The sequence below is a fragment of the Tuber melanosporum genome (genome assembly GCF_000151645.1).
Source record: "Tuber melanosporum whole genome shotgun sequence assembly, scaffold_15, strain Mel28".
NCBI lineage: Eukaryota > Fungi > Ascomycota > Pezizomycetes > Pezizales > Tuberaceae > Tuber > Tuber melanosporum.
This window is the reverse complement of record NW_003298808.1, coordinates 283,305-307,299: the sequence shown is the minus strand read 5'-3', so window position 1 is coordinate 307,299 and position 23,995 is coordinate 283,305. Positions and strand designations below refer to the sequence as shown.

The 23,995-nt window shown below is 44.7% G+C and overlaps 1 protein-coding gene; it reads left to right on the top strand.

Annotated features, from left to right (window-relative positions):
* The first annotated feature begins 9,505 nt into the window (after nucleotides 1-9,505).
* Nucleotides 9,506-10,540, top strand: GSTUM_00004743001 (uncharacterized protein). XM_002836533.2 has 4 exons: nucleotides 9,506-9,672; nucleotides 9,737-9,854; nucleotides 9,911-10,002; nucleotides 10,057-10,540. The coding sequence occupies exons 1-4, from the start codon at nucleotides 9,652-9,654 to the stop codon at nucleotides 10,333-10,335; spliced, it is 510 nt and encodes a 169-aa protein (XP_002836579.1). The 5' UTR covers nucleotides 9,506-9,651; the 3' UTR covers nucleotides 10,336-10,540.
* The last annotated feature ends 13,455 nt before the right edge of the window (nucleotides 10,541-23,995 follow it).

Below are 23,995 nucleotides of genomic sequence, written 5' to 3'. Positions count from 1 at the left end.
GCCCATTCCCGAGCTCAGCAACAGAGTGTATTACCTGGGTAAGAAAGATATAACCAATCTCAGACCCGACATGCCCTGCGTGGATATTGGGAGCCTTGCCCTGAATCGTTCCTTGATTGGACAAGGTCATATTAATTCAGTTTCGGATTGCCTCAAGGTCAACACCCTCTGGTAGGGCAACCTCCTTGCAGTTAGTGAACCGCATAGTAATCTGCCTTCCTCTTTCATTCAGGGTCGGCGATGACTGTAGTGGTGCCGGTACACAGTTGAGTTGGTCAGGTGGCTTTATCCGGACTCACCAGTACTCTTGCCACATAGGAGCTGTAGCTATCTGGATGCTGGCTAAGGCCGTGGGCCCAGAGTGGACTGGTGGAGTAAAAGGCACTGTGTTCACAGATGTCAGTTTCTGCCTGCCAGTGCTCTTCTCCTGAGTCTTGGCCTTGGTAGCCAATTCCTTATCACTGCCAGATTTTCTGGCAGCCTTTCTTCTCCTTCTGGGACCACCACTTAGGTGCCTGCCACGTCTCCTTGCCTCCTTCCTTTCTTCTTCTGCCCCATCTTCTTTCTTCCCGTGAACGGATTTACCTTCACCACCATGAGCCACATGCCAGGTCACCCCCCCATTACGAGAGGAGCAGCCACTGCTGGACTAGTGGGAGGAGGCTACCGATGTAGGGCTGGTGGAGGGTGTCTATTTTTCCCAAGTGGCGGGAGACTTGGACACATATGCCATTGATTGCATTACTTCCGTAAAGGATGCTTTAGCTATAGGGGCTGCTGTAGTGTCCTTCTTATCCTCAGAGGGAGTAGGGGCTGGCGGTGTCCGGGAAGAAACAGAGAGTGTATTGCGGGATACCATGGAAAGCGGTTGATGACGGGAGGGCGACTTACCTTGTAGGGTCTCTATCTCTTCCCCTTGTCTGCAGACAATATCAGTCAGCACCTTTACCACTCGTTCGAGCTGGTGTATTCAGCTCCAGTAATTCTCCACGCCCTCTAGCTCTTCATTACTAAGTGCAGAACCATTGTTCATCCAAGTCCAGACATCGTTAACAGTGTTATTCTCAATCAACTCGGATTTCCAGAACAGGAGGGGCTAAGTGTTACCAGAGCAGATGTCCTCTAGACCTTCCAACATGAATCCAATTATCCAACCCCAGTGGGTTCCCTGGGAGGCAGTCCTTCCTGCATATAACATCTCACAGACATCTGCCATAATCAAGCCTGCCTGAGCCAAAGTAGTATCATCGTCATTGGGCCAGGTATCTGGGAGTTGAACTTCGAACGGAGATTGACTGCCATGCAGGGCCACCATGAAGGCTTCCGGACATGCTTTAGGTAACAAAACGTATCTTTCGTCAAAGGTTGATAGTAATGACACCATTGACAGAGAGGGGGCATTGATGCTGTCGCCCAGACCAGTCACTTCATAGTTGCGTCCTTCATTCCAGTCCCTGGAAGTCTCTCAGGCTAACACCTTAGAGGTGAGCAAGACATTCTTGGTTGCCAACAGTGGCGGGGAGAGAGGTGTAGCCTCGACAGTTGATGGGAGCATCACAGAGGAGGGGATGGCCAGATGACTATGATGTACCTCAAGGGGTAGGCCAGGGAGGGCGGGTACGATCTGCTTCTTGCGTCCTTCATCCACATTAATGGGCCTTGAAAACTGAGGGCCCAGGATGGAGACAGTGGATCATTTGGCTAGGGATGCCAACCTTATACAGCGGCATGTCCCAGTGGTAGGGGAGTTGTAGTCCTCATTCTCTGTGTCATCTAGTTTAAACTTAGGGGTCTCATAAAGATCCCTTTTGCCAGACAACATCTCAGCCATAAATGAGGGGGTTGACGAGCCAGTCCTATGGGCAGCAGCTTGGCAAAGGAAACTGGGTATTTTCTCTGGAAGGCTCTAGCAAGGGGAGGGGTAGCAGACCAAGAACTGGCCTCAACTGTAATCATAGCCAAGCTGACTGTGGCCGGAGGCATTGAGGACTCAGGGACAACAGCCGGAGAATCTTCGGGGGGGAAAGGTGTAGGGACGGGGGAATATTCCCAGCTGTTGTCGGAGTTGAATCAAATGAAGAGTCCCGTGGTAGTGTCTTTGTTCAACCCACATCTGGCTGAACAGCCACTCGCTATTTGGAAACCTCTCACCAAAACCTCCACTTCTTTCATTGTAGCAATAGTCGTGTCAGCGAATATCTGCTCAACCAAGTCATCACACTGTGGGTTTCCTGCGTTCTGACACTCATGACAGTAGTGAAACTGTAAGAAGTTAAGGCTCCCTTTGGGTGCAAAGCATGACCTTGTAGTTCTAGGGATAAGGCCATGGCCAGCCTCAGTAGCAGGTGCAAGAGACAAAACAGCTGGGGCTATCTCAAGTGACGAGGAGGGGTTGGAGTCAAAATGAACAGAAGACAACATTCTGCAAGGGGGCAGAGAATCTGTGGAAGAGGAGGATGTTGAAGAGGCGATCATCTCTCAAACTACATTTAGTAATTACCAGGACAAAGCAATGGATATCTTACACTGAAGTGCCTTTTAAGCGAGAACAACTAATTTATAACCAACCACCTGCAATGAAAAATACAAACTAGTAACAGTGTTGAAGTATTTATCGTGAGTGAAATAAGGTAAAGTATTAGTATGCTCACTTACGACACAGAGTGCAAGAAGTAGGAAAAGTACTTAGAATTCAATCTAATTTTATTTAATCTCGTACCTCCAACACTGGCATATGACGAGCCCCCGCCAGCATAGGGATACCGCTAACTGGTATACCACTAATCCTGAGCTGACTAGGTACAGTCCTGCACCTTCCATCCCCGAGTCATGGCCATACGAGAACTAATTACAAGATCATCAAACAACCCAGTGCTCTCCCCGGTCCAAGTCTGTAGCCCCACTGGTATGAAGCCAACCAGCACTAAGCGTAGCCAAAGCTGAGCCAAAGACCAACCCAACCAGGTTCCTTGTCCAACAAATATAAAACCACTACCACCCGGTCTGAAAACCGTCCCGCAAAACCTCTACCACAGTAGAAAACCAACAAGCAAAACATACAAACTAAACCTACAGGTGACACAAGGGCAGGGAGGAGGCAACCAATATATCAACCTCTCGTATCCACACATCAGGCCGTCGCCTCTATGGACCCACTTTGCCGGTTGCCTCCAAAGAGTGTACTTGTGAGGATGACCTGTACCCACTGCCTGTCCCCCAACCAAAACAACACAAACATAGGAAATACATATAGGTAGTAACAGACCAAGAGAGGTTAGTGAGGCCTATCTCCCACCCGTTGTGCCATGCCTCTTCCTGCCAAACCCATAACCAAGTCAAAGAAACCAAACAAACCCTACAAAACCCAACGCACAAGACCCAAACAAGTCCAACCAGGTGATCATAACCCACTATCCCCACAGGTGGAAATCAATCCGTCGGTCCGTCGAGGAGCTTTACACCACTCAGCAGCTTCACTCAACCACGCAAGCCGCACCAGAAAAACTTAATTAGACCTTGTCCAACTAGATGCAGGCCCAACCAGCGCACACAGGTGCCTCTCCCCCCCCAATCAGCCCCACCCAAGCCCCACGCACCAGACGCTACAGAGCCCATCCAGCCCCCCAGCCCCTCAGCCAGATCAACCATCCGATAGCCACAGGATAGCCTATACCTAGCCCTATCAGGCAGCCACTGGTCTTAGCCACACCAACAGAGCCCTAACCTCCAGCATCCTGCAGCCGAGGGGGGCCCACCAGCCACAGCCGGGAGCCATAAAGGAGGCAGCACCAATACCCAAAGGTACCGGCACCAGCCACACCATCCAACCCAATCGAACTGAAGTCCAACCAAGGCGGGAAAGCGTAGGCAGAGCTAGCCAAAGCCAGCCCCACAGGTCCAGCAATAGGCACAGACCGAATGACAGGCAAGATAAACACCCAACAGATATGCCACCAAGGAAGAGGGCAAGTTAACCGAAGCAGAAAAAGAGAAGGTAGGCCCTACTTGCAAAGGGTGAGGCTGCCAACCACAATCCACAACCGAACCAGCCAAACGCACAGACAACGCGAGTGTCTGACAGCCAATTGTCCCACACCACCCCAGGCAGCAATAATAACCACACCAGGAGGTAAGAGTTTCTGGGTCAAGGCTATCCCCACTGAGGTAGGGAGGAGACACCTGACTCAACCACCATAAATGCCGCAAAGACAAAAGTTCCAAGGGAACAGGGATAAACAACATCATAGAATTTGGACCTTAGAAATGTAATGTAACGAGGAAGGGCTAGGCAGGCACTGCGCTGCCACCTGAGGAATGATGCGGCCGTTATGTTGAGTTGATACTTGGAAAGGTCATTAGTCTATTCCAAGGGCATTTTGTATCATGAGAACTAAGGACTCCATTAAAGCCCAACAAGAAGCATGAGCTGGCGCAGAGAACAACACGGGTGATCCCCCCAAACACAATGTCCAATCCTCCCCATTCGAACATGAAACGAGTGAGTAGACAATTGACAGGAAGCCAAAGACACTTTACCGAAAGGGGCTTGTAAGCAACCATGATGAATAGCTCGAAGTGCCAGCATCATGAGATAACCTGCAGGCAACGAAATGAGAAGCAAACAAGCTGTCCGCCACACAACCTCAACAGGCCTCAACAACAAGAACCTCAGTAACTACTGAGTGAACTCAGATATCTCCATCAGAATCTAAGGCATCAAGGTCCATCATAGGTGCGAAAGAAATACTTGGGGCGAAGTGACAGCAAGGATGAGGAAAAGTACTTAGAATTCAATCTAATTTTATTTAAACTCGTACCGCCAACACTGGCATATGATAAGCCCCTGCCAGCACAGGAATACTGCTAACCGGAATACCACTAATCCTAGACGAACTCAGTCTATGGCCCTGCACCTGCCATCTCTGAGTCACGCACAGAAATGAACTAATTACAAGACCATCAAACAACACAGCGCCCGCCGTAGTCCAAGTCCGTAGCCCCTCTGGTATGAAGCCAACCACCACTAATCGTAGCCAAAGCTATGCAAAAGACCAACCCACCCAGGTTCCTCGTCTAACAAATATAATATCACTACCACCCAATCTAAAAACCATCCCATGAAACCTCCCCCACAGTAGAAAACCAACAAACACACAAGCTAAACCTACAGGCGACAAAATGGCAGAGAGGAGGCAACCAACATGTTAGCCTCTCACACCCGCATGCCCGGCCATCGACCCTATGAACCTACTTTGCCAGTTACCTCCACAGAGCGTACCGGTGAGGAGGACCAGTACCAGCTGCCTGTCCCCCAACCAAAACAAATTTAAACATAGGAAATACATAGAGGTTGTGACTGACCAAAAAGGTCAGTGGGGCCTATCTCTTACCTGTGGTGCCATGCCTCCTCCCGCCACACCTGTAACCAAACCAAAGAAACCAAACAAATCTCACAAAACCCAGCATGCAAGACCCAAACAAGTCCAAACAGGTAGTCGCAACCCACTATTTGCACAGGGGGCCATCAGCCAGCCAGTCCATCAGGGAGCTTTATGGCACTTAGCAGCTTCGCCAAATAGCCCAAGCTAGACTGGAAACACTTAATTAGACCTCACCCAACCTGATGCAGGCCAGACTGGTGGTCGCAGGTGCCTCTCCACCCGCAATCAGCCTCCCTCAAGCCCCACACGTCAGACGCCACAGAGCCCATCCAGCCCCGCCAGCCCCTCAGCGAGATCAACCATCCGATAGCCATAGGATAGCCCATACCTAGCCCCATCAGGCAGCTACTGGTCTTGGCCACACTAACAGAGCCCCAACCTCCAGCAACTTGCAGCCAAGGGGGACCTATCAGCCACAGCCGGGAGCCACTAAGGAGATAGCACCACAACCCGAAGATACCAGCACTAGCCACACAATCCAGTCCACTTGAACCGATGCCCAACCAAGCTGGAAAAGAGTAGGCAGAGCCAGCCCAAGCCAGCCCAACAGGTCCGGCAACAAGTACCGACCGAACAACGGGTAAGAGGCACCCCCAACTGATGTGACATGAAGGGAGAGGATGTGTGAACAGGAGCAGACAAACACAAGATTGGCCCCACTTGCAATGGGTAAAGCTGCCAACCACAATCTGCAACCGAACCCCCCAAACACACAGACAATGTGAGTGTCTAGCAGTCAATTATTCCCCACCACCCCAGGCAGTCATGAGAAACCACACCAGGGGGTAAGATTTTTCAGGGTCACAGCCATCCCCACGGAGGCGAGGAGGAGACACCTGATTGAACCACAGTAAATGCCACATCGACAAAAACTCCAAGGGAATGGTGATAAACAATATTGTAGGATTCTGACACTAAAAACTAAAACCTAACGGGGAGGGGGTGGGCACCACCCTGCTACCTGAGGAATGATGCGGCCAGTACGATGAGTTGATACTAGAGAAGATCATCTGTCTATCCCAAGGACGTTTTGTATCGTGAGAACTAAGGACTCCGTTAAAACCCAACAATAATATGACCTGGCCCAGAGAACAACACACGTGATCTCCCCAGATACAATGTTCCATCCCCCCTAATCGAACGCGAAACCTGTGAGTAGACAATAGACAGGAAGCCGATGACATTTGACCAAAAGGGGCTTGTAAGTGACCCTGATGAATAGCTCGAAGTGACAGTATCATGAGATAACCAGCAGCCAACGAAACAGGAGGCAAACAAGTAATCCGCTACACAACGCCAACAGGCCTCAACACCAAGAACCCCAGGAACTACTGAGCGAACTCAGATATCTCCCCCTGAATCCCAGGCATCAAGGCCCACCATGAGTGTGAAAGAAACACTCAAGGTGAAGCGACAGCAAGGACAAGGAAAAGTACTGTGAACAAAGTATGAGGGTCGATGAACCTATCCTCCTTGGCTGTACTGGCCTCCTGATATAGTGTTCTTCCTGCTCCAAGTCATGTAACCCAAACTGGTCACATGTACGAAACCAAATCATAATAAAGAAATCATCTAACCAAAGTGGTCATATGCTCATAACCCATGACCTTGTAGCAAGATCTTGTGCCAGAACTGATAAACCAATTATAACGTAATAAAGAAGTCATATGACCCTAAGTAGTCATATGCGCGAAACCCATGACCTAATAACAAGGTCATCTACTAAACATAAATCATATGCGCAAGGCATACCTGCCAGGCACACTCGCCAGGCACATGTCCCATGACTCATACTCAAGTCATGTGCCAAACAGAACAAATTATAACACATCATGTCATATCACTCGAATCAGTCATAGGTGCAAAACAATAACCTACCTATGACTCATAACCTTGCCTCACATGAAAACCTTGTCCTCACCAAGCCATGTTTGTGACACCTATATACTTCAATTAGTTTTAGAACACATTACGTAATTGCATAATTTCTTCTTCATCTTTCCAAGCTTTTCTGACATCATACAACTAAGAAGTGATTTTAATCATATTATAAGTTCTACAATAAATCTTTAGTTTCTTATTTTTTATTGGCCCTTGTCGCAAGTTCTTAGCAGTTATAAATGAAAAAAATATTACTCAGCTTTCTTAGAAAATCTCCATCTACAGTAAAGATTTGAGCTAAAGTCTTCTTGGTACATACTAGAGTTACTAGTAGCTTCTACCTGATTTATGCTCCTATTCATATCTTTTGTAAACAGGAACATGAGAGAAATATCCAGAAGTACAAAACCTACAAAGTTGGAGACAAATGTCTTTCTTCATACTAAATCTCTAATTTTCATCTCATGATTAGTCTTGAAAACTTAAACCAAATTGGTGATAAAATTCATCTCTACAAAAACAGTTATATCACTATTCATTTGGCCATAAATAATAACCTATACAAACTTCTTTGTCTTTTGTTAATTCTTCTAGTTAAGCTATAGCTTCCTACTACAAGACTTTACCTGCTAGTTCTCTGCACAAAGAGTATTACTGATCCAGCAGTTAGAGACTTGTAGTCCTGATACTACTACAATTTCAGAGATTGTACGATGAGGATCTTGCATCACTAGCAATTTCACAAACTGATGCTCACTCTCCAACATCTTTTTAAGCTGTCCAATACAGGTTGCTTCATGTATTTTGTAATCATTTTCGAAGGAGAGAACAATCCATTATGCAATAGATTTGAAAACCTAGCACTCCTTGTAATTTCTCAATAGGTTACTCTTTCTGCATGCTTTTTTATGACATCATCACCTTCTTCAGTGTTTTGATGTTGCAGGGCTGGCTTTTGGTTTCAAGTCATATTGAATTGCTGGTTCTATTCAAAGATCATGTAGTTGTGTATGGTTTTTTTCAGGTGGGTTTGCTAAGGCTTTCGTCCCACAATTTTATTCACTCATGCACCCCTTCGATTGTTTTTTTGATCCAACCCCCCCCCTTCATTGCACCATTGCAACAGTCTGCTATATCATACTGTACTAGTACAGTACTCCGTGGTAGAGAAGCGGATATTGGATCATTGCTAAACCGATTGAACTAGCACTGTGCCTACTGAGCTGTACGAGTACAGTCCCGATACCGTTACTGCGCTTTACTCGAGTATCATACGGTACTCGAGCAGATGACTGAATGGTAGGTGGTTTGGACGTGGTCAACTATCCTGTATGCTTTCGTATTCCGTAGCACATTGAACCCAATGTTCAATTATAACGAGGTCCATACAACCTACCGTAGACGACTCCTTCCTATAAGTGGTGTATCGACACTCACACATTAAGTTACTTGTATTCTCGTTTTCCCATAAATTGGTGGGTGCCCCCCCCCCCTAACCGTGCCAAGGTTGTGACTCCGCCACAACCCCGGGCTCTCTCTGGAAGTGAGTGCCCTTCAGCTCAACGTCAGATTCAGATTCAATTTGTATGTGAATTTAAGAATTATGAACCACTACCAAACATCCCCTGATGCTTTAAATGTTCTTCTGGCTTTCTCACATATTATCCTAAGTCTTTGAGAATAAGTCTTCCATTTTCTTTCTGCTTTTTTACAACTTTTATTTTCACCTGGTGGGACTTTGGTTTCAATTAAGCGTGAAAGTGACGTTGAGCCGAATCTGACGTTGAGCCGTTGGCTCTCTCTGGAAGAGAGTGCCTAAGATTGCGAAAGCAAACTGTGGGTTGTGGCGGAGCCACAGCCTTGGCACGGTTAGTCAATTCTCGTAAAAAAAAAAAATCCTAAAGCGCTTTAATTATCTTTTTCATGCTACGAGCCGTTTATGGAACTTCCACTGGGTACAAGGGGCAGGCATTTAGTTTTCAAACACACCAGTTTGTGACCTCACCAGTTTTTAATGATTTTTTGCGGGTAAGCCACTTTGGTGTGTTCGAAAACTAAATGCCTGCCCCTTGTACTGTACTAGATCAGGGATGCATGTTTGTACAGCATCAGAAATGCATTTATCACGGTTCAGGACCCGTTGGTCCCGGCACCACACTGCCCCACCAAACTAATCCCACCCTACTTTCGTCATCCCCTCCCTCTGTCCAAATTTACTGATAACTCGATGTCCCTTAAAAACTGATTGATGCCCCCTACATTTCCCTCATTTGTCCTCTCGCATCAATTTTCGAAATACTTCATTATTAGAAGCTTGGTCACCAGAAAAATGAGCGCCATTCCTAAACCAGTGTGTTGTCCAATTCCTCTTCAACTTGATATATCAATTCACTAACGAACTATTTGTTTGTTAGGTTCTCACTCATGATGCCGCACCCCGTAAGTGTCCCTTCTACCGATTATTCTCCTCTGAATGGTTGATTGATCATTGCTTACCCTTTTCGTTTGGCGAATATAGCTGCGGGGCCCTATGTAAGCCATTTGCCCTCAATTTGATGCACTGAATTAACGGTGGAATTAGTCCCAAGCCATCAAGGCCAATGGTCTCATCTTCGTCTCCGGTCAGATCCCCGCCGACAAGAGCGGCAATGTTATCAGGGGTAGCATCGAGGAATGCACTGTAAAGAGTTTCCCCTCCCCAGCGGTCCACATACAACAGCTGACTGTTTTACAGGAGGCCGTTTTCGTGAATCTTGCTTCCGTTCTCAAGGCAGCCAACTCCTCCTTCAACAAGGTCCTTAAAACCACCGTCTTCCTTTCAGATATGGCCAACTTTGCCCGCATGAATTCTGTTTATGAGAAGCATTTTTCCGGCCACAAGCCGGCGAGGAGCTGTGTTGCTGTGAGAGAATTGCCAAAGGGAGTTGATGTCGAGATTGAACTCGTCGCCTTGGAGGATACCCTTCCTGGGAAGGCTCAAGAGGGGAGCCGTGGAGGCGTGGAGGAGGAGTAGATTTGAGGGTTTTTTTCTGTGGTCAAGTGTGAGAAATTCTGTTAGAAGGGTTTTCCATGGTTGGATCACCGCCGTCGCTCCTCTCTTTTCACCATTCGAGCCTTGGGCAAAGTGAGCTAGCAAAAGTTCATGATGCGGGGGCAAAGTGTTAGCTTATTTGTTCCCCGTTGTGAATCGAATGATACACACTCCTCAAGTTCCAAAACAGGTTCACACTAGCTTTGGTCACATGTGTGTCGATCTGTGTAGCTCGAGATGCTGTGATAATGGGATAATTTAGCGTCACTGGACAATGCCTCAAGAGCCTGCGCAACCGCGTTGAGTCTAGTCAACACCGAGGTCTGGGTATTCCCCAATGACATACAAGCTATTGTATTTCCCTCAGGTTCCGGAGACGTCAAATTTATTTCGAACCGCTTACATTAGGGGTCCTCAAACCTTCGTCGGATTCTGGACGGGTTCGGAACAAGCTGGTTTCTGGTGAAACAAGGAGCCAATAGAATGAGCCATCCTAGGAGCTGGTTTGAGGATCCCAGAGGAGGTTGGATGGCAACAGACTGGTTCAGAATCTAGGAAATGTAAGCTAGAGTAAATGGAACGTCATTATGACATGTTGAGAGTGGGTAGAATCTGGAATGTAAGATAAATCAGGTTGTATATACAAAGAACACTGAGGAATTGTATGAGGACCTTATGCCTATTTACAACAATGCTAAAAGGTACAAAGTGCAAAAAGTTAATTGCAATACTGGAATGATGGAGAAGATTTCAAAAAGAGAATGCCAATGGAAAGTGCAAGCTTGTGCTCCAGTGCCTACCAAAACTACTGTATATGGACTAGGTTTACCAAGGAAGAAGGGAGGAGGAGTGCTGGAAAGAGGAGGAGGAAGTGGACATTGAGGAGAGTAGTCCAAATGAGACAGACCACAGAAAAGAAAACAAGTGAAATGAGCTGGAGAAATTATTGAACAACGAGTTGTTCAATAAGGTGAGGGGAGACAATGGTAAACCATATTGGAATACCAGAGAAGGAGGTAATGAGGTACTGCGAGACTAAAAATGGAATGTGGGAAGTACAGCCACTAGACAAAAGTGTTGGTGATGCTGAGTCAGTGATTACTCAGCAATGTTATCAAAATGAAGTGTGTAGATATTAGAGAATATAATACACGAAAATGCCACCCAAGAAGAATTCAGTTTCGCGCCACAAGCTAAAGACAGCCGGGAGAGAAATGCCAGATTTGGAAAAAGGCATGATAATTGCCTTTTTCCATATCTTCCAAAAGATATCAGTTGTGGCGACGCTTGTCAATCGTTCTTGGTCCACTGTTTGCAGCTTCCTTGCCTAGGCATGCGATCGAGAGTACATAGAAAATGCCCCACACCCCAGAAGGCCAGTAATCCTCAGCCAACAAGAGCGTTGAGCAATTGTCCATGCAGCTACCAAGGATCGGGGCATGACGCGATTGGAACTCCGGAATCGTCATGCCCCCCATGTTTCTATCCAGACGATAGACAGGGTTCTGCGCCAAGCCAATATTAAAAAATGGCTTGCACAAACCCATATGCGCTTGACAGCAGTTTATGCCAAGAAGAGGCTAGAATGGGCTCTTACTCGGAAGGATTGCACTGCGGAGGACTTTGAAGGTATACTCTATAGCGACGGGTCTACCATTAGAAAGTCTGCCAACCCGGCACAGAAATGGGTTTTTCGAACCCCAGAAGACAAGTAGCTGACTGATTGCATCAAGCCAAGAGGGAAAGCCAACGATGTTGGCTTGATAGTATGGGGAAGGTTTTGGCGTGGCCGCCAGGGCCCCCTAGTGCCTATCTTAGAAGACAAAGTAGACCAATGGGTTTACATTGCGCTGTTGGACAGCCACCTCCCCCCGGTCATGCAGGAGATTGCACGCAAAGTTGTAGACCCCCTATTCCAACAAGACAACTCCTGTGTCCACACAGCTAAGAACACTTGCCAGTGGTTTAGTGACAATGGGATTGACCTCGAGGATCATCCTCCCCTATCTCCCGATCTCAACCCCATCAAGCACTCCTAGGTTGAGCTGAAGCGACACGTCTATATCCAATATCCTGATATCCTGGATATTAGAGGGGGACCCAATAAGATCCGAGAATGACTGGCAGAGGTGTTACTGATTGTCTGGGGAACTATTCCAAAATCATTTTTTGAAATCTCTGGCGCTCCATGCTTTCCAGAGTTTCAGCAGTTATTGATGCTAAAGGCTGGTAAACTTGATACTAGCTTGGTGGACTTTTAATTTTTAATTTTCAATCTTTAATGTTCGTATTTACCTTTTAATTTTTAATTTTTAATATTTTATCCGATGTCTTTCTTCATTGTTTCAGGGCAGCCAGAGGGGGGAGGGTGGACAGCATTATACGATTCGCAGTGGCACGGACCGTCTCACATTGCGTTACCACCAAGACTTTTGTCTAGTGGCTGTACCTAGAATGTGGAAGATATAGGTATTGTCAAAGAGCAACAAGAGTTGGAGGAGATTATCAGAATTTTGAAGGCAAAATGATACATCAATGAGCGAAAAAGAATACCACCTGCTATCTCAATTAACTGCTGGTTCGAGCCAGAAAGACTACAATCTGAATGCGCCTTTCATACCACATTTCATATAGGAAACCCTGCCTTTTTCCACATTGTATCCAGAATCAGTACACACTCAGTTTTATTAAACCAATCCAGTTATCAACAGAGTACTGTTCAGCATCAGTTTGCAGTCTTGTTAAGGAGAAACTGTAGTACAGGAATGGGAGATTCACATTGGGATGTGGCTCTAGAAGTTGGTATTGGTGAGGGAATGATATTACTATACTGTAACCTAGTATTGACAGCATTGCTGTCTTTACATACAGAATTTATTACCTAGCCAACAGCTGAAGAACAAAAATCTCACAAACAGTAGGTATGTGATGTCAGCTTCAGAGTCTTCCCTGGTGTTGTTGGCTTTATTGATGGTACCTTTGTTATTCTCAATACTGCTCCCTTAACAGACTGGTATTTGGACTTTTACCGTAAATTAACGTATAGATTAAGTGCGATAGTAGTTTGTGATAATAATCAGCATATCACATATCTTTGTATAAGTGATACAAGTGCAGTCCATGATGCAGGGGTCTTCGTGCAGTCTCAACTTACCTTATGGCTCTGGTTATTCTTCAATAAAAATAAATACCTTTTAGGTGATTCTGCATATACAACAAATGATTTCATAGTTATACCATTTAAACAGGCGCAAGCAAAAGGATCTGAGGAGCAAATGTTTCATGCAACCCTGAGTGCTCCATAAGTTATGATTGAGAATACATTTGGCCTATTGAAAGCTCAGTTTCCAGAAGTTACAAATGTTTCCATTCGAATATGTAATAAAGCTACACATAAGTGACTTGTCCATTACTTCGAAGCTGCTTGTAGTTTATACAACTTTATAGTAAATGATGAAGGAGAAGATAAGTGGGAGCCAGTAGAAGATATTGAATATGCACAAATGTATCAAGTGATGATTGAGCAGATATCTGCTGAACAGAAATGAAAAAGACAAGAGTGAAACAACAAAAAAAATGATGATGATTTAAGAGAAAGTTTATTAATTCATATGATCTGAAATGTTATATAGGTAATGACTTTCATAATATTCTCATGATAGTTGATTAAGCTTTCAGTAAATGATAGTAATTAAATTAGTAACAAAAAACAACTGCAAAAAATAAAATAAAGGGGAAAAAAAAAAGACAAATAAATTAAGAAAGAAGACTAAAGCTATATAGCTTAATGCTCAAATTGCTTTTTCAAAAGTCATATTCGCATTAATGCCTCCTCATACCTATTCTCTTCTCGCTTTTCAGAAAACCACCGTTGGATCTCATCTCTCTTGATTTCATGTTAGAATAGTTCTTTTTCCAAGGTAAGTCTCTTCTTTTAAATTGACCGAAATATCTTCTCCTCTGTACTAATCTTTTCTCTTTTAATGGCTTTCTTCCCATTACCACTAGTGCAACCTCGCTTTCTTGTATTTTTTGAACCCCTAGCTAGTGGATGTTCTGTGGTGGTCATAGTACTTGAGTTGCCAAAATTCTCGTCCTTACTTTCCTTATTTAGATTTGTTAATGGTACAATCCTGTTATGATCTTCTCTTTCATCAATAATATTGATTAATAGACTGTTGATCAATTTCGTTTCAGAGTTGGATGTCTCAAATTAAGGTGTATTTTCATTGTTTGCCTCAAAAGATACCGATAGTCGACTCTCTGAAGTAAAGAATAGGGTAAATCTTTTATCTCTTTGAAGGATATCATCAATTGCTTCATAGAATGGATATAATTTGTCAAGCCAGCTTGTATGTGTACTTTTCCATAACTCGTAATCATATTGCTGGCCCTTACCAGTTAAGTTTAATTTGGTTTTAGCAATTTGGTATATTTTCTTGATTGATTCCTTTTAACTTTTGACCAAACTCGCAGACCTTATCCCATCCTAGATTTCCTTGGATATCCAATTGGCAACTCAGTTCTTATCAGTCTTAAATGATTTATAGTTCTGCAAGTTGCATCCGAACTATTCCAGTAGTTTTTTCCTATCATTTATGCTCCACTGACCAGGACCTGGTTCACTTCTCGGTACCATACTTTGAAATTGATTGCTCTGATTCTGGGCAACATTTGGGAGAACGGAATTCTATTATAATATTCCAATATTAGCAGAGGTGATTATTTGTAAGTAATGACTTCTTACCTCCACGATTCTAGAAGTCATAGATTGTTGCTTACCCTCTACCTGATTGCTGAAAATGTGGGATTCGGACATAACTTGTATATCTTACTCGGTTTCGTGTGGAAAGGAATTCATTTGATTATCATATGACATTATAGGTGTTTCGGTACTAGTTGTGGATTTTTTCTGCAGTGAGGGTAGAGAGGGGGAGAAGTCTTTGGCTGGCACGGTTAGGCTTTTAGTACTATCATGCAGGTTACATATTACATATTCCAGTGACCACATTGTTTTTCTCTTATAACTAGCTGAACTTGGTAATGTGAATCCTGTCTTTTTTTTGACACTTGCAAGTCCATCCATCACTTTTGCTGGATGGATGGATGGGTTTGGTTGAGTTTGGTTGAGCCATGGATGGAAATTTCAGCCAATCAGCTTCAATTACAAATTTTCATTCTGAACCCATCTAGAATCCGTCTAAGGTTTGAGGACCCCTATTCATCGAGTTTTATTTCTAGTCTATCCATACAGTACACTGGTCGAGCAGTACCATCCTGCGGCAAATGTTTGGAAACGAGTGATGCTGAATGACAACGAAGTATTACTGTACAGTACGTTCTCCTAACCTCGTAGAAAGTGTTGAAACGCAAAACATGGTATCATACATAGAGTTTTCACAAGCCAAAACAACTAAATCAAAACACAACGATGGTCTTGCGCCTCGCAAGCAGAATACTGCAACACATCGATCAGTTCTACATCTCTGTACGTACTAAACTCTTTCTGGTGCCAACTAAGTTGGGTTATACGAGTACGAGATCTGCACAAGTGCAAGCACACCCCGGCTACCCAAGCAAACAAAAATTACTGTACCAGAGTCCGCCAGCAAGTACCGGTAAAATCTCTAGTCAACCCCTCTCCTGGTTAGCTCCTCTCAAATACCACCATCAAAGGCCCTCTTAACCACCTCCACCCCATTCTTGAGTATCCACGCCACCCTCGCCTTACGCCCGGGCATCAGCGCAATGGGCGGCACGTCAGACGGAATATTACAGAGCCAACGGGCCCAGCATTGACCCAGTTGGTTTTCCTGCCAAACTGCAACGCACTGCCGGGGTCGGGGAAGTACAAATTGTGGAATTCTTGAGTCTTGCACTGATTTATTTCCCCGATAAACGTGTCTGGCAGTCCCACCGGCCACTCTGCCTCACCGCTCCCAGCGCCGGCGCCAATGATCTCAATGTGCCTACAGTTCATGTACTCGCCAAAATCAAAAGTCTGTTCCCGACCATTACCTAAGCGCAGGCCCTCAGGTACTGGTAGATGAGTATTTTGCTTGGCTGATGGCAACGGATGGCGTCACCTCCTATGATGTTAACCATTACCGGCCTATATTCAAGCCGACCAACACCCAAGCAAATCCACTCAGTTCTCCACGATTCTACTATGAAGAGTTTGCAATGTCAGACAATATCAAAGGTATTTCTCTTGTAAAGTTAAGAGTGGAATAGTATATGGAGTAAAAGCAAATTTAGGACTTCAGATTACCTCACAGCTTCGATGCAGCATTATCAGCCTCCATTATGGTGGAATGCAGTTCTCCGATATTAGCAAGCAAGTAATTATCCTGGCAAATACCTGTGCTAAAATCATGTGTGATACAAAGAATCATATATGGTTGAGGAAAGGAATTTCTGCTGAGATAACCCCTCCATTATCAATGTGTCTTCGGTCCGATAATTTAGAGCCCAGTGACCGATCTGGTTGTCCTTATCCCCTGAGCCTTGAAGAGGAGGAGAGACTGGTTTCTACAGTACAGCAGAGCTTTGAAACTCGGCGGATCAGTTTAAATGACTTATGCAATGCCGCTGGATTTGAGAAAGACATTTCTTCTTCTACTGTACTTCGAATCTTGTACAAGCATGGCATTAAACAGCACAAAGAAAATACAAAATTTATACCCTGCGAGGAGGACTGTGTAATTTGCAAGGAGTTTTGTGAAATACATCAAAATTGGCGTCCAGAGATAGAATGGGCCAATTGGGGATTTACAGATGAAATGTCAATTACAATTGGTGATACATATGGTCCATCCTATGTTTGGCCGTCAAAGGAGGAGAAGTAGTATAAGAATTGTATGGGAACCAAGAAAAAAGGAGGTGGAACAGCAGTCATGTGTTGGGGTATGATAGGATGGAACTATAAGGAACCTTTCTATGTATGGGAGGAGGAGAGTGCACAGGAAAGAAAAGAGGCAAAGGAGGAAATGGATCTTATTAGCTGGATTATTATAGAGGAACAGGGGTGGGCAATGGCAGAATGGAAAGCCTCACAGGAGTTTGCTGTTCTAAAACAGAAGAGGCTTTTAGAGGCAGCTAGGATAAGGAAAGAGGCAAAGGTTCTTACACTATTTGATTTTACATACCTAAGTCAATCTACTAATAGTTCTATTCACAGGATCATGGTCAGACTCTACCCAAAATAACACAATCTTGGAGAGGAAAGGCGTGGAGAATAGAGAAGTTAAAAAGGACTGGAAAGAAAGGAGGAGTTGATGCCTGGTGCAATGTCAAGCATGTTGCATCCCCAGTCCTATGGCGAGAGTGCCAACGTCTTCTTCAGCAAAACCCTGACTTTGTCCTTATGGAGGATGGTGCTCAAGCTCACAGCTCGTTCTATACAAACTGTGAGTGAGTTAAAAAAGAAGTTTGCACAGTAGCATGGCCACCCAACTCTCCGGATTTTAATCTGATTGAGCACATTTGGGATCTTTTTCGGAAAAGACTACAGTACTGCCGCCAAGGTCAAAACAGTATCACCACTGCTATCAAGATGAATGAAGTTCTCTGGGAGGCATGGGACAGTCTTACTGTAGAGGAGATCAATTGGGAGATATCAAGACTACCAACAATCATGCAAAGATGTATTGTAGTTGATGGTAAAAAACAACTATCATGCTTAGGTCATGATTTTTTCTATTAGGGCGCCACCCGTTGCAATAAGCCAAGCAAAGTACTCAAGTACCAGTACCTGAAAACCAGCACTTAGGTAAAGGTCGGGGACAGACTTTTGATATTGGCGAGTAGAAGTCGGCGTCTCCGAGGTCGTTGTAGTCTAGTGGTTTCGGATCCCTGATGGCTAGGTGAGCGTTTGTGAAGCGAAGAAGTGTGAGTGTCGTGAGAGCAAGCGCGAGCGGGACCATCTTGGAAATGATTGCGTTCACCTGCTTGATAAGGAGAATGAATAAACCCGCTCAACGGAAAAAGAGTGAAGTTTATAACGATCCATTGATACTGAACAGATATTAATAATTGAGTGAGGGAAAAATGAATGGCAGTACTATTGCCGCTGCTTTTGGGGTTAGTTGGAACGAAGGTTGGGAGAAAGTACGGTCACCACGCTGTACTACGCACTGCGCCGCAGAAGTGTGAATAGAAACCAAGGAATGAATGGGAGGGTAGTGGGGAATGTCCCCAGGTGATTGATAGCCGTGGTAGGCGGGCATGAGAAGAAGGAATGAAAGGTGCGTCCGCAGGTGGGATAGATACATCATGACTTCCCATTCCCCCATCCTCTCTCTTTGTGCTGTACCATAGGTAAGGTGCTCGTAGCTTAATGTAACCAGCCACAGCATTCCAAAACATAGGGGCGAACATTCCGAGCCCGTCCGTCTAGCCTAAGTCAAAGCTACCTTCCCCCCCCCAACCCGAGCCATATGGTGCTCTATATGCACCCACACTGTAAATCCTCAAAGGTGACAGAAAAAGGAAGAACCCTTGTGTGAAAACATAATGGTCCAAGATAAAAAGCACTCGTATAGCAGCCCCGAACACAATTTAGCTAAAGAGGTCATGATTAGGCATTCGGGTGCCTCGAACAGCTAGGTTTAGGATGGGGGCAGTTGGTAAGTACTTGTATATAAAGCTTACTTGTAGAATGGAGGCTAAATTAGTTAAGGGTTAACTTAGATCTAGCAGAGATTTTGGCGTGTTATGATATGTTATCGTACATGCAGCGGGGGCAAAAATACGTTAACATTTTTTGTGTTTGGGCTTACTAAAAATGTGAACGTACTAGTCCCAGGCAAGAAGTATCATATCCAGAAACAGGGATTCTTAAAATATATGGCAAAACATCTGCGCGCAATATAAAGTCACGACTCGTATTTTAGGATACTTCTTGCCTGGGACGAGTATTTTCGCCCCCCGCTGTAGATTTACACGTAAGTTGGGAGCGGGTCTTAGGTTTTCCAGAGGATTGGGGATTTAATAGGGGGCAAGGGGTGTTTGGGTTACCGTATTTCGCGAGATCAGCATTTGATAATAAATTATGAGAGGCATCATACTTATGAATAGTTTAGAGAGTGTGTGAGAATGGGAAAAGGAATCGGGGTTTTTAGTAGCCTACCATTCACTTAGCCATTTCATCATAAGTTCCATTGTTGATTATCCACCTCGCATACACAATAGCACAAGTTAGTAATCGTGCTCCTACAACTCCAGTATCATACGCCGCAATCCGCTTCGCCAAACCGATCCATCCACAGATAAAACCCCCAACGCCTCACTTCCTCTTCCCTTCCTCCTCTTATTCGCTTACGCCTTACCTCTACAAGCACAACTTCCGCCGTACCCCTATCGAACCCAAAAAAAGAGGCAGCATGAAGCGGTCAACTAGTGTGTAACCGCCCGCCCGGAGAATTGTCTAGTTTTTTTTTCCCCAACGTTTTTGGGAGCAATGGCTTGGGGGGGTCTTGAACGTACACTGTGGTGGGGGGGGGGGCAAGGGTTGTGGTGTCTTGCACAGTAATTTTGTGAGTGAGAGTATGGTTTTGATGCGCGCCGTGGATCCGGTGCTTGCATGTTCACAGGACTTGGTAGGGTATAATGTGGACGGGGAAGGAGTGGTCATGTAGTGTCACTCGGGGGGTGGTTTTATAGGTATGATATTGATGTTGGTAGATGGGGTAGTCTTGTCGGCTGAGCTAATATTGGTGTAAGGTCGATATATATTTTGCTTAGGGGTCCTCACGACTTATTGTTCGGGGGGGAGGGGGGTGAGAAGTGGCGGTGGAGATATCATGAGGTGTGCGTTGAGGTGTGTAACCACTTTTGAATTCTTCCTAGGACTAGAAACAGCACTGAACGGTAGCACAGCACAGCACAGCGAATAAAGAGCTTCCCAATACTCTACCAATGACCCATGGAAGAAGAAAATCCTTGGTTTCCGAAATTCCGTAACATCATACCAAGAAATTCCTTGAAAGAAGGGAGACTAAAAGAGCCCAAATACTAAACTCCATCAACCTCAATCTTTGCAACTCCTCTCACCCCCCCCTCCCACTACCCCCTCCCTCACCCGTTCCCACCACTTCCACTGCCACCGCACCCCAAACACCTCCCGGAAATCCCCACCCTGCGAACCAAATTACTCCTCCCACAGTCTCGAAAATCATACTCACCGCTCGTAGCCAAAAACTGATCGTGCACGTCACGGCAAATGCTATCGAATTGCGGGTATTTGTGGCCGCAGGTGAATGTTAGGAGGACATAGTTGCACATTTTGCCTTGAGTTCTCTCTTTCGGTTTGCAATATGCGGTGGGGGGAGGGGGGAGGGGGTAAATATAAGGGGAAGCGTCAAGTCTTCTTTAGTTGTTTCCACGACATTGGAAGTGGAGTTTGATACAGCAGTTTGTAGTTTAGGCTGTTTGGATCGGATGCTGTGCTCCCTTGAGTTGCTCTGTGGGAGGGCAGAGGTGGCGGTGGAGTGACTGACTGAAATATGGCGAGATTGGGGGAGTGTTTGTTATTGAGCGTTTTGAACAGGGTTTGGGCAAACGGGGTGGCTGGATCGGTTGGTGGGTGCAAACTACGGTATCATGAGGAATTGGATTGGTGGTTCGTCTGGTTTTTTTTAAAATGGAGGAATTAGTGGGGTCTGATTGAGGGTTTGGTGGTTAGCAGATGGGGAGCGCCGATGGCTTTCTAGTGTTTACAGCGAGTGATGGTCCCTGTGCCCTTTGAGATGGTAGGCAGAAATATTGTCTGGGGATCAGTGATAATGAGGGCACTGGTGTTGGGGTGTGTATGTTGGTTCTGGAAATGGCTAGTAGAATAATACTTTTGCAATTCGAGGATTTCGGAGTGCCAGGATTTCCTAGATATTCATGGCATTCCTGAGTATCCGTATCATCGATGCGCTACTCTAGCACCATACAGCCTTAATATTGCCTAGGTTAGGTTCATTTTAGTTGAATCTGCTCGAAGAGTTGATATGCACATGGAATTGGGATAGGGAATGTGGTTGGACTTAGAACTATTGTGAAGTGCGGTGTCGCTTACACACTGGGTGTGATATATGCATTGAGAATTACGTACAGTACTGTACTGTACAGTGGTGTCCGGAAAGCTTTCGTACCCTCACATGGCAACCGCACAACCACAACCCCCAACCATAAAAATTTCAAAAAAAATGTAAAGAATTCAATTAAAGAAAACATGATAGTATTGCTAGTAGACAATAAAAAAACATTATTACCATTTTGTATGGCCTCCATTTGCATCCAGTACAGCTTGCATTCTCTCAGGCATCCTATCTATCCATCCATTCAACTTCTCTTGGGGAATTAAATCCCACTCTTCCTTTGCTGCCTCAAACAATTCAGCTGCACTATGAGGCCTTCTTTCCAGTCTGGAGAATTGCTTGGTAAGGGCTCTTTTGAGTAGTGTCCATGTGTTCTCAATAGGATTAAGATCTGATGAGTTGGGTAGCCAAGGGAGTTTTTTGTAACCACAGTCTACTTCCAATTTTTGATTTTCCTCACCACCATGCCAGGAAGCATTGTCTGCAGCAAGGTAAGTATTATCAGAAGGTCTATCCAGACCCTCTATAAAAGGGATAAGGTAAGGCTGGTGGATCTCAGTTGCATATTGGTAAGAGTTTAGGCCAAGTCTGTCTCTTTTACTGGTCCTTTCCTCCTCCCTTCTCTTTCTCACAAGAATTAACTCAGTCTTTCCTCCCTTCATGATTGTAGTATATACTCCAATGCTAGTCCTTCCAGACTTAAAGCTAGGCTTTAAGTTTTTTTCTTCCAGCTCTTCACCAGGTCTAACTCTGACCTTTCTGCCTGTTGGATTTGGATCATAAACAATAGTAGCTTCAACCACAAAAACAACCCAATTCCATGCCCCTTTCCAGTTCCTCCTTCTCCTAGTAAACTCCCTTCTTTTCTCCTTTTGTCCTTTTCTCCAAAAAGGCTTTTTCCTAGGTATCAGAAGCTTAAAACCAGCTTCTGATAGGATCTTATCAGTAGTAGTTTTACCAAGACCAATATTGCTTTTTTGGTAATGTCACGTAATGCTAAATGAGGCTCGGCATCGATAACTGACTCCACTATCTTTTTTTTTTTTGTCGGTAATCTTGGTTGGTCTTCTACCTCTGTTTGCATGGTAAGTGTTTCTACCCCTAGATTTAGCTCTTTTGACCACAGACTAAACAGTTGACTTGGATACACCTAAAGACTTAGAAATTTTGTCATATCCCATATCTGTATGTTTATACAGAGTATAAATTTCCTTATTCAGGTCTTCTCTTGCTCTTAGGTTATATGGAGGGGCCATGGTGAGGAGGGTTGTTGTGGTGATGAGGTCTTGTGAAGTTATACCTCAGGGGTATGAAAACTTTCCAAACACGACTGTACTCAATGCAGCACTGGCCTGGGTTGCCTGAGGAGCCATGGTTTCCTTCTATTTGTCATTGATTCTGTTCTCTCCTTTCCGTTTCCTTCTTCTATTCCCGAATAATATTCACCTATTATTGTTTTCCTCTCATCAGAAATGCTTCTGCAATGTAGCTTCCAACAGAATAAAAAGCAGGTTTTCATCAATACCATAGTGGATATCGCCACCCAGTACTAACATAGGGGAGGGGTCACCGAACAGGGGGGCTCCACGAACACTACACTAAAATTGACTCAGTAAGCCGCAATTATGTTTAGCCTGTTCGTTGAGCCCCTCTGTTCGTTTACCCCCTCCCATTAACCTAATCTCTGCCAGATTCTTGCCTTTGGAATATGGTACGAGTAGTACCTGAGTACCGTAAGCTATTGACAGAGTCAGATGTACAGAATACCGAAAGCCTACTATACTATTAAAGGCATTTCCTCCCCAAGAGGTTTCTCACATTTGAGAGCAATTGCATCCTTAAGCCATCATACTGATACTCTATCATAACCCGCGGGCACTTACTACTCCAAGACTTCTCAGATTCTATCCCGGAAGCCTACCGAGCACGATTCCTCCTCCCGAATAACAGGGGCAAATATTTCTGGGAATGAACAACAAGCCATCTACTTCTAGGCTTTCATACCGGTATTAAGCTGTTAAAAGAATCACTGTTACGATATTGTTCATTAAAAAAATAACTGACCATGCAAGGTATACGGCAACCAACATTCATCACCTCCTCCCATTTTCAACCCCATCAAAATAAATTGTATCAACTCAACCAAAACCCAATCAACTTACTTGATTCTTTTTCCTTTAAATACTATGCCTCCTATTCTTTTTGGAGTCATCCAAAAAAGCCTATTCCAACCTATCACCTCTTTGAGTTTACTAGGAGGAGAATCCTTAGGTTACATGAGCCTCAAATGGGATATTAGTAGATTTCTGACTACCTCAACATCCTCCTCACAACTGTTAAAAACACAATCTCAAAGAAACAATTGGAGGGCAAGGAGAGGAAGGGTAGAGGAAGACATCCTAAGACTACCAAGTTTCAGGATGATGCTATAGTGAAGGAAGCTCTTGAAAATTGCAATACTACCTATTTTAAAATTGCCTAAAACGTGGCTCCCAATGTTTCTTCTATGACAGTCAGGAAAAGACTTGCACAAAGGCATCTTAAAAGGTGGTTAG